The following is a 16,771-nucleotide window of genomic DNA, read 5'->3' as shown; positions in this document are numbered from 1 at the left end:
TATCTATCTATCTATCTATCTATCTATATATATATATATATATATATATATGCATGAAAAGAGGCAAAGCAGCAGGAGAATATGGCCTAACAATTGATTTGATAATAGAGGCAGGAAATTTCATAGTAGTAAAACTGGCTGAACACTACACCAAATGTCTGCAAGAATGCTCTATACCCACAGCTTGGAAAATTACTGCCTAAAGAATTTACTCTCCGTAATATATTAAATATTTATAAAGATCTTATTAAGCCGAATAGAAAGACAGCTAGACTTTAATCAACCAAGAGAGCAAGCAGGTTTTTGAAGTGGGTATTCAACAGCTGACTATATCCATGAAATTAATCAGCTAATGGTAAATTGATTGATTTGAGGATTTCTGGCATCCTAACATTGAAGAGTTAATGGCAGAATCAACAGAGTATAACAAACCACTATGTATGGCATATATAGACTATGAGAAAGATTTTGATTCTGTCAACACATCAGTAGTAATGAAAGCCCTTCAAGAACAAGGAATAGAAGTGTCTTATGTTAGAACACCCGAAGATATCTATATAGGAAGTACAGCAATTCTAAAACTACATAATTATAGAGAGATGATTCCGATTGAGAGAGAAGTTAGACAGGGAGACCCAATTTTTCCTAAATTATTCACAGCATGGCTAGAAAAAGTTTTTAAGAATTTAGATTGGGAAAATGTAAGAATATGTATTAATGGAAAATACCTCAACACAATTTCAGATTCGCAGATGACACAGTTGTGTTTGGTGAGTCAAGGAAAGAATGAAAATGCAGAGAGACAACAAAAAGGAGATATGGATGAATCTCTAGAGATTACTAATGAATATATGTACTAAGGGCAGACAGTAAGTGTTTCCTCAGGACGCAAAACCGAAATTAAAATAAAAATAAGCAGGAGATGGAGAGGGTTTTGTAAACAAAAGGAGGTTTTGAAAATTAAAATGCCACTTTCTCTAAAAAGAGAATTATTTAATGATATGATACTACCAGTATTATCTTATGCATCAGAATCTTGGAGCCTTACTAAAGTCTTGGAACATTTGTTAGTTACAGCTCAAAATGTTATGGAAAGAATAATGATGGGAATATCACTGAGAGACATAAGAAGAGCATCGTGGATATGAGAGCAAACTAAAGTAGAGGATATTCTAACAACATGTAAGAAAAATAAATGGACATGGGCAGGACATATAATGAGAATGACAGACAATAGATGAACATTAAAAATAACAGAACGGATTCCTAGAGATTATAAAAGAAGCAGGTGAAGGAAGAAGAGACGATGGATTGACGAACTAAGACAGTTTGTGAAATTGAAGGACATGTCTGAGGCTTTTGTTTTGCAGTGGACTAGTAACGGCTGTTGATGATTATGATGATGAAGATGATGATGATGATGATATATATATATATACATATACATATACATATACTTATATATATATATATATATATGATATATATATATATATATATATATATATATATATATACATATATATATATATATATATATATATATATATATATATATATATATATATATATATATATATATATATATATATATATATATATATATATATATATATATATATATATATATATATTTATATGTGTGTGTGTGTTTGCGTCTGTGTGCATGTTTGTTTAAATGTATACACATTTCTGTTTATATACAGCATATAGTTATCCATTCAAATAATATTTGCATAATTTTTTTCTTTAGAAACCTCAACTGGTGCCCCTTGGACACTTCCTGGACCTCTCATGTTACCTGCAACAGGAAATGCTACTGCAAAGATCATAAATGAAGGCATTGCTCTGGAAGATACCTTCAAGTCTGGAGAAGGTCCAATGGAAGGAGATTCTATCATGGTAAGTTCAGTAGACATTTTCTACGGAGATCACTGATATTGATTCATTTTTTTTTCTATTATTAGCCATGAGTTGAGATCTTTTAGTATAGATCATGCCTTCCTCCAAATCCAATACTATTTGTTTATAACTTTACACAATATCATAGAGAAATTATTCAGTTTAGCTTCCTTTTTCCTACATTAAAAACTTTTTAATATATATGATAGGTAAAGTTTGTTTTAATTTATTTTTGTTGTATCCCTAATTGAAGATGTTAAAGTTATTTTTTACGATATTTCCAATTACCAAAGTACTTTATTCTTCAAAACCTTTTCGTTAATGAGTAACCTTAATCTATTATGGAAGTCCCGTGGTTTAGTTTCTGCCAATTATCATTAGATGTTATTTTCAAATAAGGTTGGTAATGAGACCGGTAACACCAGCAGTACTAAAAATATTTTCAATCTTACCTGAAAGAAGGTAACTGAAGCAGTCTTGAATATTTCTCATGTAGAATTTGATTCCTCGTGATTCTATGTCTTTTATACCGTATATTTTTGCACTGGCATTAAAGATTTCCATTTTTGTATTTTTAGAAAATTTAATTTTTGTAATACTTCTAAGAATATACTTGACATTTTCATAATCATGGATTATGAGTGATGTTATAAAAGGAGACGCTATCGATCGCTTTGTAGCTATTATGGGTTCTTTGACCTTAACACTCGCACATACTCACAGATGTGCACATGCAAGAGATTTTATCATTATTTTTTTTTGTTACTAGATATCCATATATTCATATGTAAAGTCTTGATAGGTTACATATAATTTCAATCACTTCTGTTTATGATGGTAAATGCAACATACATTATATGAAATATCCAATTGCTTCACACAAGAAAGGGTATACTTCTAGAGTAAAACAAATACTCACGAACTAATTCACAGGGTACAGGCATCATCTGTTGATATATTAGTTCACGAGGTAATACTAAGACCTAAATAATTACTAGCCTACGTAAGTATAGTATAGGTAACCTTTGTACAATTCTTTTAGCTGCATTTAAGGAAAGAGAATGTATTTTTGCAATCTCAGGAAATTTGTATGGAAATAAATGTTTCAGTTTAAAAATCCTATTTATTGTGACAGGATAAACAGGAAAATTCCACTGCAAAATCATACAAACTACTTTTTTATAGGTTTCTGGAAAATTAAAGTAGAGTGTTAAAGGTGATTTAATCAGAATATTTTTTTATTTTTATAATGGCTTAAGATTGAACGGAAGCGGTAGTCTCATAAGAACACTAAAAATGAATAGAAAATAAACAAAATCGTAATAGCCCGAGATTTGTCAACTAGGACGTCCATGTTGTCTGAATAAAAAATTGATATTTATTTAATAGACTTATTAGGGCAGCCTGTGTAAGTTATATCCTTCGATGATCAAAAACTTTTATTATAGGATTCAAGAAATGTTCCAGTGTCCCCAGATCGGATGGATTTGTAAATCCTGGTGATCTTTATTATTACTTCAAATTCTGCTTCCTTAATGACTTTTTGAAGAGGTTAAGAGGCTACTAGGAGAACTTTCTCTGGCTTATGTTGAATCTGACTCAGATTACGAAAAGGGGGGATAATTGCATATACCTGACCTCACCTCATTATAGTAGCCTCTTTACCATGATTTCTTTTTGAGGAGAAAAGGCATGTCATGGTGAAGTTAGACTTGATGGAAGCAGTGTTCTGGTTGCGATATATGAAATTACATCACATGACACATATGGTTATATGGGTCAAAACTTGACAGCTCTTTAGAAAAATGACCTTATGTTGATCTGACCCAGAAAGTTCTGGTGGCGTTATTTTTGATAAAAGTGATACAGTTGTTACTTGATTAACAAATCACTGGAAATCTTTTTTTTTTTTTTTTTTTTTTTTTTACCCTTATTAACTTATTCCTGACGTCCGATAACATAATTATCCTTGTATTACCATTGCTATGTAGAGTCTATACCATCTCAGTATATCAATTTTGTGTCAATACCAGGTATCCCTGGTTGTATTATATATGTGTATATATATATATATATATACACACACACACACACACACACATATATATATATATATATATATATATATATATGTGTGTGTGTATGTGTATGTATTTGTGTGTGTGTTTGCGCATGTATTTATATATACACACACAAACACACACACACACATATATATATATATATATATATGTATGTATATATATATATATATATATATATATATGTGTGTGTGTGTATATATACTGTGCATATAAGATGTATTTACATGATTATATTTATACATGCATACATACATACAATCACCTCAGAAAGATTTTTGGGGTTAGATAGTAGATACCACCCCATTAAGTGAAACTTGTGACGGGCCGAGAGAAGGTTGTGACTCAAAGGCAGGAAGCAATCAACTGAGTAACTTTATTAAAGAACACTCTCCTTTATATACAAAACCACAAGGCAACAGAAATTTTCATGTTCGAGAAACAGACAATGTTACAGAGGAAAAACGCAGACATGTTTATTCTGGTTCTTTTTAGTGCGAGGGAAGAGCGCAGATACAAGCATAATATATACAAAATAATTTATGTACGATCGTGTGACACACGGTTGCTACATGGCTCCCCTCCTAAAAATGACATACTGTACATGTTAAATAGGGCGCCCTGATCTAGAGAGGCGAAATGTAGGCGGGTCATCTGGCAGAAGATAAGCAGGTTTTAGACGATCAATGGAGACCCAGTCTTCTTTACCACGAATGTTTAGTAGGAATGCTTTCGGACTGCGTCGGATCACAAGGAAAGGGCCCGTGTAAGGGGGCGTTAGCGGTGGCTTGCTAGTGTCGTTGCTCAGGAAGACGTACGTTGCAGAGTGCAAGTCTGTTGGTATGTGATGCTTCGCTGGGGGCGTGTAAGTCTGGCGGCACGGACTAAATTTTCCCACGACGTCACGTATGCGCTGGAGATCGTCGGAGGAGGTTGTAGAAGGAAAAAATTCGGCAGGGACGACCAATGGGTCGCCATACACCATTTCAGCTGCCGAGACGTCGAGGGCGTCTTTAGGAGGGGTCCTTAGTCCCAGGAGGACCCAGGGAAGCTGAGTAAACCAGTTGCAATCCTTGTAGCGGGACATCAAAGCTGCTTTGAGGGTGCGATGAAAACGTTCAACAATTCCATTGGCAGCGGGGTTGTAGGCTGTTGTCTGATGTAGGGTGATGCCCAGGAGATTCGCTAATGATGTCCACAATTGAGAGGTGAAAGTGGTACCCCTGTCAGAAGTAATATGCTCAGGGATACCAAATCTTGCAATCCATCCAGAGAGTAAAGCAGATGTACATGAGGCGGACGTTGCAGTTTCCATGGGAATGGCTTCAGGCCAACGAATGGAGCGGTCGATGACGGTAAACAGGTAACGATGTCCTTGTGATGTGGGTAGGGGGCCTACAACGTCAACGTGAATGTGTGCGAAACGACGCTGAGGTTGAGGAAAGGTGCCCACTCCAGAATCCGTGTGTCGATGTACTTTGGAAGTTTGGCAAGAAGTACAGGCGCGGACCCAATCCTTAGCATCCTTAGAAATGCCGTGCCAAATGAACTTTGCCTTCAGCAGCTGTGCAGTAGAACGGCACGAGGGATGTGAAAGGCCGTGAATGAAATCAAACACCTGTCGGCACATGGGAGCAGGAATCCAGGGTCGCGGTCTGCCAGTACTGACGTCACAGAGGAGGGTGGTGTTGGAGTCTTTGAGGGGGAAGTCTTCCCAACGGAGGGACGTGCAGGATGTCCTACATGCTTGATACTCTGGATCCTGTCGTTGGGCTTCAGCCAGGGCGTTTTAATCCAATCCCAGTTGAACGGCAGCCAACGTGTTTCTTGACAGGGCATCGGCAACGGGATTAATTTTCCCAGGGACGTATTGAAGGGTGCAATTGTATTCAGCCACGGCAGAGAGATGTCGGCGTTGCCGGGCGGACCAGGCATCAGACTGTCGAGTAAAGGCGTGCACCAGAGGCATGTGGTCTGTGCGAATGACGAAGGGCGTACCTTCTAAGAAATGGCGAAAGTGACGAACAGCTAAGTGCACCGCCAGCAATTCTCGACAGAAGGTAGAATAGCCCAATTCTGCCTTGGACAGGTTTCTGCTGAAGAAGGCCAATGGGCGGGGCGAGTCGTTGATCACCTGCTCCAGTACTGCACCAATAGCGACGTCGCTGGCATCGGTGGAGAGAAGGAGAGGGGCATGTGGGATAGGAAAAGTGAGAGCCGCAACAGTTGATAGGTCCTTCTTTGCATTGCAGAAGGCTGCTTCTTGAAGGGGACCCCACTTCAGGTCCTTTGGCTTGCCCTTGAGGAAGGCGTAGAGGGGAGCAAGAGTGGCGGCAATGGCTGGCAGAAAACGGTGATAATAGTTGATCATGCCCAAGAATTCCTGCAGAGCTTTGACAGTCGAGGGCGCGGGGAAGTTCTGAACGGCTGCTACCTTCTCAGGGAGGGGATGGACTCCTTCAGGAGTGATGCGGTGCCCTAAGAACGACACTTCGTTGGTGCCAAAGGTACACTTGTCGTACCGGACTACAAGGCCGTTTTGTTGCAGGCGGTCGAGCATGATGCGCAGGTGACGGAGGTGTTCCTCTTTTGAGGAGGAGAACACAAGTATGTCGTCCACATAACATACACAGAAAGGGAGGTCCCCTAAGATGCCATCTATGAGACGTTGAAACGTGGTCCCAGTATTACGAAGACCAAAACAGGAGTAATTGAAGGTGTATGTACCAAACGGAGTGGTGATGGCGGTCTTGGGATGTCTTCTGGGTTCATAGGCACCTGATAATACCCCTTCAGGAGGTCGAGCGTAGAGAAAACCTTCGCTTTGTGCAGGTAGGAGGTCACGTCGGCAATATTTGAGAGGGGGTAGTGATCCGGTTCTGTTTGCATGTTCAGGCGCCTGTAATCCCCGCACGGACATAGGGAGCCGTCTTTCTTCAGAACGATGTGTAAGGGTGACGACCATTGGCTGGAGGCCTTTTGGCAAAGGCCCATTTCCTCCATTTCGGCGAACGTCTGTTTGGCGGCTGCCAATCGTTCCGGTGCCAGACGTCTGAATTTTGCGAAGACTCGGGGTCCCGTCGTCTTGATATGGTGATAAATACCATGCTTGGCAGGAACCGTGGGCGTTTGGCGAAGTTCTGAACGGAAAACTTCCGGGTACGACGTGAGGAGGTGGGCGTAAGCATCCGTGGGTGCGCTGATGTGGAGAGCGAGGTTAAAGGGGGCGGGTTGAAGAGGTGTCAACAAGTACGAGTCTGCGTTGACCAAACGTCGGTGGGCGACATCGACCAGAAGGTGGAAATGAGAGAGGAAATCCGCACCGAGGATTGGCAATGTGACGTCAGCAACGAGAAACTTCCAATTGAATTTACCGTTTCCGAATGATAATGTGAGGTCCTCGTAACCGTAGGTAACCGTAGGTGGGTATCGCAGATCCGTTGGCAGCTACCAAGCGGACGTCGGCAGATGTAGACAGACTACGTCGTGTCTTGAAGAGTTTCCTTGGCAAAAGAGAACGACAAGCACCCTTTACTACCAAAAATCGCACGCCCGTTCCTGCATCATGTAAAAAGAAAAGATTAGAAACACGGTAGGCCACCGCCACGAGCGATAGCCTACTTACACGTTTTATGGCCACTGACAACCCTTGGCACATTTCTTGGCGGTTGGCCCGAATCTGAAGTGGTAGTAGCAAAACTGCGGTGGATGGGAGGTAGTAAGTGGCAGTAGAAGTCGTTTGTTGGGGCGCGAGCGATTGGTGGGTGGTGGGTGGCTTTGTCGTCGCTTTGGCACGTCACGGGGTAGGCGTGTATGTCCTACGGCATTCATGTCAGCTTCGGTTGACGTTGAATAGGCATCCTCTTCGTCAGGGGTGGAGGCGTTGATGGAGGTTTTGAAGTGGCTGTCCATAAAGGCGTCGGCTTTGGTCATCAAGTCCTTTATGGGTAAACTATCGACATCGGGTATGGCAGCGCTTATAGGTCCGGGTAAACGGCGTATCCAAAGGGCACGAAGTAGGTTCACCTCACGAGGAGAGCCGTCTGTGGCAGGTTGAAGGCGAGCGATACTGGTCATTTCCCTGAGGGCAAGCAAAGCACTTTGGTCCCCCAACGGTTGTTGCGAGAGCTGAAAAAGCTTTGCTATAAGGGCGGCTGGCAACGGCGAGTACTGCTGCAGAAGGTATGTTTTGAGGGCGTCATACGCTATTGGGGTGTCTCCTTGTTCACAAAGCCAGTCGGATATTTCTGGGAAGGTGTCCTCGGGTATCGCCACGAGAACATAATCTGCTTTGGTGGTTGAGCGAGTCACGCCCTTGATGCGAAACTGGACTTCTGCGCGCTGAAACCAAGCAAACGCCTCTCCGCTGGCGAACGGTGAAAGTTTCAATGGAACAGCCGCAGCGCGAACTTCTGTAGAGTCCGTCATAGTACCAACGATGGAGGGGCGAGGGGGGCGGAGGTGGAAGGCGGTGGGAGCGAGTCAACTTCTGGGGTCACCAATGTGACGGGCCGAGAGAAGGTGACTCAAAGGCAGGATTCAATCAACTGAGTAACTTAATTAAAGAACACTCTCCTTTATATACAAAACCTCAAGGCAACAGGAATTTTCATATTCGAGAAACAGACAATGTTACAAAGGAAAAACGCAGACATGTTTATTCTGGTTCTTTTTAGTGCGAGGGAAGAGCGCAGATACAAGCATAAATTATACAAAATAATTTATGTACGATCGTGTGACACACGGTTGGTACAAACTGGACTAAAAATTGGTCTCCTAGAGCAAGATATCTCTTTCGCACTGTCGAACAACGTCCTTAATATGTCGTTAATTTTTTTATGTAATTCTATCACTATACTGTGTTAGATATTATTGTAAATATACAGTACATAACTGTACAAATAAATGATTTTAACCGTTCTTTTAAAAAACTCTTAAATCATTTATAACAATTAAATAAACGGCTTCTAAACTTCCTCATTCCTCTTATAGACGAACACTACTAATCGTTTGATGATGAATCCTTCCCCTCCTCTTCCGATCCCCTTTCATTCACTTGAAATCCCCTCCTCCCTACCTGTCAGACAAACTATTTTGCTAACCCTTTTCGTTTATGAACTTCACAAGCTACTTCCCCTGCTCTTCTCTGTCTTTATTGGTTTTATTTCCAATGCAGTTTCTTCGTCTAGTTGATTTGCTTTTATAGATACTTTATTCACATTTTATTTTCATGTAAAGTGTGCTATTGCAGATTATCATTTTTCCCCCATGGCTATAATACATTTTATACTCATCACGTGTCAGCTTTCGTGATTTCTACACACACATACACTCAGACAAACACACATACATATATGTATATATATATATATATATATATATATATATATATATATATATATATATATATATATATAATATTTGTGTGTGATGGTAAAAGTATGTTCAGTTACTATTTCGTTGTATTTCTCCTCTTATGATCGCATTTTTTTCTCCCCTCGTGTAGTTAGATGTCCAGAATTTCACCACCCAATTTGGAACGTGGTACAAAGGCAGTAAGAACAATGGCAATTGGGAAGAGATTTCGAGAACTACGGCTCTTAACACCAAAGCTCTCCTTCGTTATGTGCCCAAGGAAGGAGCTTATGACTTCGGTTATGATTACATCTTGTTTACTGAAAGAGGTTTGTTGATATTGTTCTTAGGTCATATTTTTTTTTTCAGGTATTGTTAATATTCTTGGAGTAGTTTTTAGCTATCGGTATTATTGGTTTCATCACTGATTCAGAATGAGCTATCAATTTAATGTTTTGAATTCATTACTCTGATACTATCTTCTGCACTATCATAACGATACTGTATTGTCTAACCTTGTATTGTATTGATGATTGATTTAATATTTTTTCTTTCATTTCAAATACTATAGGTTATTGGTGATAATTCAAATCTACCTTATTGGTTGGCAATTACTTACTTGCAGAATAAACTTTGACTTATCTAGTACCAATTACTTATTATAGATTTAAAGATGACATCTTTAACTAATAGATTTTGTGAGTCTTATTTATAATCATGCTGCCTAAATCTCACTATGGAGACCTCATGTTCATAATCCAAATACATGTGTATCACGACAACTTTACTTCTGATATTACAGCTATTGCTATTCCAGCTTGTATATTCATGTCGGTATCTTAATGATGATGTCTTTGATAGTAATTGAAAATTGAGTGACCCTAACATATTTGGAATGAAAGAGTGTACTATAATTATTTCATTAAAGCTTTCACATTTTGTCTAATTTATTTCTGTATATTTCATTTTATTATACAAAACTATTAGTTTATTCTACGTATAGGGCTAGAATAACAGTATTGGTATCAAAATTTCAGTAGTCATAATAAAGTTCAATTCATCAATAATCATGGAAATGTTAACTAAGTTTTCCCATTCTGTGTCCCTTCTTGTAATTCTATTTGGATTATGTTCCAGAAATAGAATTTATTAGAGGTTTCATAATAAAACGTCATGTACTGAATAGACAATTTTGCTTGCTCAGTTATCAACTGTGTCCCTTAACAGAGATGGGTTTTCATAGGGTTTCAGACACCATTCATCAGATCTTGAATAAGATATGAAATATTCATACAAGTTGTATCTATCATATATCTTTCACAGGCACAGGCATCAGACGCAAAGTGGTTCAGCTTTTGGCACCAGAAAAGCCAAAATTGATGGTGAAAGTCTTGCAGCCAAATATCACAACACAGGAAGAACAGCACCAAACATTTGCGCTTACGGACTTGATGAACATCACGATTGATGACGACGAATACTGGGAAGTTTGGATGAATACTTTGGGTAAGCATTCGGTTTTCAGTTGGTGAATTCCGTGAGTTAGACTTTCAAGATGATGAAATGCCGTGGTGACCTATTACATACCCCGATAAAATCCTAACATTTTGTCGTTGCAAAAAAAAACATCCAAACTGATTAGGATGATTTTGATGGTGACAGTCAAAGTGATTATTACCATTATTGCTATCATTATTAGTATTATAATTATCATTATGATGATTATGATGATGATGATGATGATGATGAAGATGAAGAAGAAGATTAATTATTATTATTATCATTATTATTATTATTATTACTATTATTATTATTATTATTATTATTATTATTATTATTATTATTATTATTATTATTATTATTATTTACTTCATAAAAGTCATGTTTTTAAAAGTACGAATTCACACAAGGCTGCCTTAAGAGGAGGGTGGATTTGAGTTTAGTACCATATCTTCTTTTATAAATTATTTTCTTGCTAATTCCATCTTTTCAGACCTTCCAAAGGTGGCATCTGAACAAGGCCTCCTAGATTACTCCCATGACTCTGTTGTGTCCTTTGTGAAGTCACTGACTATGCCGGGATATGGTTCAACGCAAGTGGGTGGTAAAAGTATGAGTTTTAAGGATGTTCCAGCTGGAAGTGATGAAAGAGGAATCAGAATAGCGTTAAAGACACCGGCTACTCTGGACAAGCTGAAAGCCACCTTAGCATATTCTACTGATTCTGGCGAAACGTGAGCCTTTCATTACTTTCTTTATTTCTATTTTAGGGAAATCAGTTCATCATTCTATGCTCTGGTTATAAACAGACTTTTATGGAAAAAGCAAGTAGTCTCTGAACTTGCTCAGGTGGCTTCAAGAAAACAGATATATAATATTGTAGAAATGTAGCAAAAACATAATACTGTTCATTATGGTAACAATAATACTTGCAAGTGATTAAAAAAAGACGTAATAACTTCATCACCATCACAGGCTAATTATATATGCACTCATGAAAAAATAATACTCATACTATAGTGTTATAGTCAGTCAAATTTATCAAAAGAAGTCCTAAAATATAATACTATTTAGAGCAGTATATAGTATTGATTATATGAAATACATGATAGAATTATTGTTAAACGTGATCAGCAATATGAAAAGATTCTTATTTGTTAATGAAAATTGCAAAAATGAGAGCATGAATCATGTTATGCTGTACTTACCAAACATCTAAAATTTTTAGTACATCATTGGTTAAAACCTCTTGGTTAGAAATAAAAAGATCAATGTTGACATCGAGTCATTAACTTTAACAAGCTAACTTGCTGTTATGGAAAATTTCATATCGGTTTGCCTGTGGTGTTTAATTTACATTAGGGAAAATTTTCTTTAGAGAAGAGTTCCATATATTTTAATTCATGTTACGGTACCATTGAAGAACTTTCTTTAGAAAAGGGGCTATTTTATACCTTAACAAATAAGAAAGTTATCTAACCATAGAAAATATATACATTCTAATTTCATATCTATCAACCTTAATGAACATAACTTATAAAAAAAAAGCTTGAAATAAAATATGAACCATTATATTCCTAGAACTTTTACTTTTATATGAGAGAGAGAGAGAGAGAGAGAGAGAGAGAGAGAGAGAGAGAGAGAGAAATTATTAGCATTACAGTTATTACCATATTTCATATTATAGCATTCTTGTTGGTCAGTTAAATGAGACCCTGTGAAGAGATTGGATATATATATATATATATATATGGATATAGATATATATATATATATATATATACGTATATATATATGGATATAGATATGTATATATATATATATATATATCTATATCTGTCTATATATATATATATATATAGATATATATATATCTATATCTATATATATATATATATATACTGTATATATATATATATATATATATATGAAGAGCGTGCGTGTGTGCGTATATATTTGTATGTTTTACTCCCTCTTGCCTGTTATATCGCAAGAAAATATCAAAGTGAAGACAATATTTTTTATTTTTGTTTTATGTTGTCTGGTTGCCTCTATAACTTTTTGTTTAGATAAGATTGGATGTTATTCTCAGATAAAGAAGTTTAAAAGGAATTATTTTGCATTATAGTTAAGGAAATTAATGATTATTGAAGGGCACCGATTAGTATTAAGATATTGTCTCTTTGCATCTTGTCTAGGGAACTACAGTATCATTTCTAGTTTCTGTCATCCTAAAGTTTACATGAGCTTCTACAGTAGCATTCGTTTATTATTTATCCTATGTTAAACGTCTCATTGAGTAAGAGAATCTTGAATGAAGTACCTTGTAAGTACAGAAATAACTTCTTGAACTTTTGAATGCAGAATTCATCTCCCTTTTAATGATAAATTCAAGTTAATTAACCCAAACCAGGAAGTTTATTAATATAGTTTTGGGTAGTAACTCGTGTAATTAAAGAATTTCCCCTAGTTATCAATTATTGCTATTTTGAGTATATGCGGCACGTTTAGTTGGGTAACAATGCTTCATTTCACGAATGTTCATTCCGGTTACAGTCTCACATTCAATTAAATAAAAACCATATTTGAGTGAGCAACACAGGTTTATATGAATCACAGTGTCCTGTTTACATAAATAAAGAACTTCTGATTCCTCGAATAACAACTCCATTTATATCTTTACTTTCTCAGGTGGGAAATGATGAATCCACTGCAATCAGCAGATATACCTATTAGGACACCCAAAGATATAGAATCTGTTCGAATTCGGTTCCATCCAGCTGTGGATGCATGGGGAAAAGTATTCTTCACTGTTTCAAGCATCTCCAATACTGGAGATCCTAACGCAGCAAAAGATAAAAAATTAGCCCAGATGAAGGCAGAGGAATATCAAGAGATTTTGCTAGAGGTAAGAATTTAAAATGTTTAATTATATCCATATTTTATTTTCTCAATGTGTCTTGAGTCCCCACATAGGTTCGTTCGAGAAATAAACTTCCAAAGAAGCAAATGTAAGTATCCATTAAGTAAAAAGATTTATAAGTATGTATATAGATATGTCTGGAAATGAAAACTGTGGGTGAATTTCAAATCATGCAGCAAAGTAGTTACTTATTTCCCATATCTAGTACTTTGCAGCCAGCTGAATGTTATCAAAGCATTGTTTGCATCATTCACAGTCACGTGCAGCCTCTAATACTTTTAGAAGTATAGCATCATTGTAAACCAAAGGTGTCTGGTAATCTTTCCCACCGTTATCCCTAAATAAGAGGTCGGTTGCCTGATGCGACCTCTAAAATACCTTCTATCAAAGGCATCCTCTTCCACCAAACTTCTTCTCTCCATATCATTCTTCACCTTATCTCTTCATCTAATTCTTTGCCTTCCTTCAGATCTTCTCACCCTAACAGGTTCCTTCTAAGCCCTCCTCACTCCCTCCCTACCATCCCTCCTCAACACGTGCCTACACTATCTCAGTCGTGACACTCATGTCATCTCTGTAATCTTCACTACGCCTGGTAATATCTGGTAATACGCATAAGAAATGTCAGGGCGTTGCAATGGAAAATAGGATGAAAAGGATATAAAGGGGAAGGAGTATAAATTATCCTAGATGTTGCACATTCATATATTTTGAACAAATACACCATCGGCTCGTTTGCTAAGAACAAAGGAAAATAAAGGAAGATATGAAGAGTTCTGGAAAAGCAGCCGAGAAGATGGAAAACTTATCAGTATTTGGATCCAAGATCAGCATCAACTTCGAGTGCCTGTAAGCTTAATGTTTAAAAATTATAGAAAAAAAATGTAACATATCAGGGGGCACATCGCTGAATGCCAAAAAAACGGTCTGTTTAATCATTTCATGTTGTGGAAGTGACTGGTGAGGCAACAAGTGGTTGTGAAGTACAGTAGCTGCCTCGTAATTTCCTTAAATGCTTTGAATAGATTATAGCCTACTGGCGAAGGCAAGATTTTACCCGATCAGATATTAAAGTAAGTGAAACTGCTTTTACATTAGAAGTAGCCGCACAGAACATATATATCTGTGGAAGAAACGTCAGTGACTGACTTTGAAGTAAAAAATAAAAAGGTTAACTGCTACTTAGGGGCAATGCTTTTAGGAATTAGAAGGTAAAACCTGAGTTGTTCTATAATGCAGAGAACACAAAAGCTTTAACAAATATAAACTAAGGGATCGCTTTACATTTTTCAGTATTGGGTCTTCTCCCATTTTATCTCAGAGGTACAGAAATCTTACATGGTAATGGAGGAGGCTCTGGATTTTTAAAAAATCAAATGGTACATCAAGGTTTCATCGGTGGTTAATGATGCAATTTAATGCTGCCATGCTACCTACGGTATGGTGAGAGAAACAGAGCCACTACACAAACGACACTGGATAAATTCCTTAAAAGGATAAATAATCTTCATTCTGGCAAAAAAACTTGAATCAATTCCTTCAACAACAGATGTTCGTTTAGTTTCATCGTTTTCTTTTCCGATTTCTGGCAACCTACATTTACGCCATCACCAACTGCGTCCACCTCCACCTTCAATAAATAACTTTTCCTTTACAGTTCAGTAGAGTTTAATGTTTTATCTTTAACCAGGATTAAAATGTTTATTTAATTTGACTTCACTTGTGCATTGAATATTTTCTTGAATATTTCTTAATAGGAAGGTTAATTCATTAGCATACCTATGAAGATTACGTAACAAAATAGAAAATAAACTTTCAGGTGCTGGTCTTTAAAAGGCAAAAACAGTGCAAATCAATTAAATTTTCAGAGTATTTCTATAATTAAGAATAGCTGTATGAATTCTTGATATGCGTGCTACATACAAAGGGTAGCTCGCTAGGGGTAACATGATCAGCCGACTGAAAACTGGAAAAAAGAACTTTATTGTTGGTCTCCAAGATACGATGAAAATCAATAAATTGAATCCGAAATGTCTGAATTTTAAAAGCATTTTATAATGTATAAAGAGTTGTAGGAATTCTTGATACATAATGTAGGCTGACTTGCTACTGGTAGTGAGGTCAACAGTCTGAAATAAGCGATAAAAAGAAATTTTTCTTGGTCACAAAGTGCAAGGGAGATGAAAGAATACAAGTCGGTTAAATTTCAAAAGTATGTTATTATGTATAAATTGAGGCAGGAATTCTTGTTACTTACATAGCCTATTTAGCAAGGTGTGCCGGTGTCTTTTGAAATGAGGACTACCAAAAAGGATTACTCCGCTGTAGAAATTTCGTATGATAAAAGTACTCCCCAAGTCATTATTCCATATAATGTATGCGATCCCCTATACATATCTCATATGGAATTTGAAGTGGCCCCCGGAAATAAGTACTTCTCTTAACCTTAAGGTATTTTAAATGAATTTACCTCAAATTATAGTTTTTTCCTCTGTATATAATCAGTAACATATTAAGATAGCAGCTTTTCTGTCACTGAGTACACAAGCTATTATATTAACTTTAATTTATCCCTCTCATCTCGGTTAGAGGTGAGATTTGCTCGTGTTTGTTCAGTCTCTGTTGTGAACATGCATAACAAATAGCTGAAAAAAGACAGAGATATAGAAAGAAAGAAAAATGGGAAATGAAGAAGAAGAAGAAGAGAGAAGAGAGAGAGAGAGAGAGAGAGAGAGAGAGAGAGAGAGAGAGAGAGAGAGAGAGAGAGAGAGAGAGAGAGAGAACGTATTGTCCGATGTCAGGTGGCCTACTTATGTTGAATGAGTTTATTAACGGAAGGTACATGGTTCTTGAATATATTATTAGTCAATAGATCCAGTTTATAATTACTGTCTATTTTGCCTCCACTTTCTCTCCAGTCTCGTAATTTTTCACCTTTTTGTTGAATAGCTCTTCATACTTTCTGCAAAGTGCCTAAAATCCCTATGGAAGTTGACTTTTTCACCTTCGC

General features: G+C 37.0%; 1 protein-coding gene across 1 annotated transcript in view; it reads left to right on the top strand.

Moving 5' to 3' along the window:
- The window catches only part of LOC137658397 (uncharacterized), a 176,745-nt gene that overhangs the window by 17,873 nt on the left and 142,101 nt on the right, over nt 1–16,771 (top strand). The window contains exons 5-9 of the mRNA XM_068393122.1: nt 1,754–1,902; nt 9,490–9,667; nt 10,662–10,844; nt 11,332–11,572; nt 13,530–13,746. Of these exons, the coding sequence (XP_068249223.1) occupies nt 1,754–1,902; nt 9,490–9,667; nt 10,662–10,844; nt 11,332–11,572; nt 13,530–13,746 (968 nt within the window). The remainder of the gene's footprint in view (nt 1–1,753; nt 1,903–9,489; nt 9,668–10,661; nt 10,845–11,331; nt 11,573–13,529; nt 13,747–16,771) is intronic.

The sequence above is a fragment of the Palaemon carinicauda genome, chromosome 1, assembly GCF_036898095.1.
Source record: "Palaemon carinicauda isolate YSFRI2023 chromosome 1, ASM3689809v2, whole genome shotgun sequence".
Lineage (NCBI taxonomy): Eukaryota > Metazoa > Arthropoda > Malacostraca > Decapoda > Palaemonidae > Palaemon > Palaemon carinicauda.
This window is presented reverse-complemented; position numbering and strand designations above follow the sequence as displayed.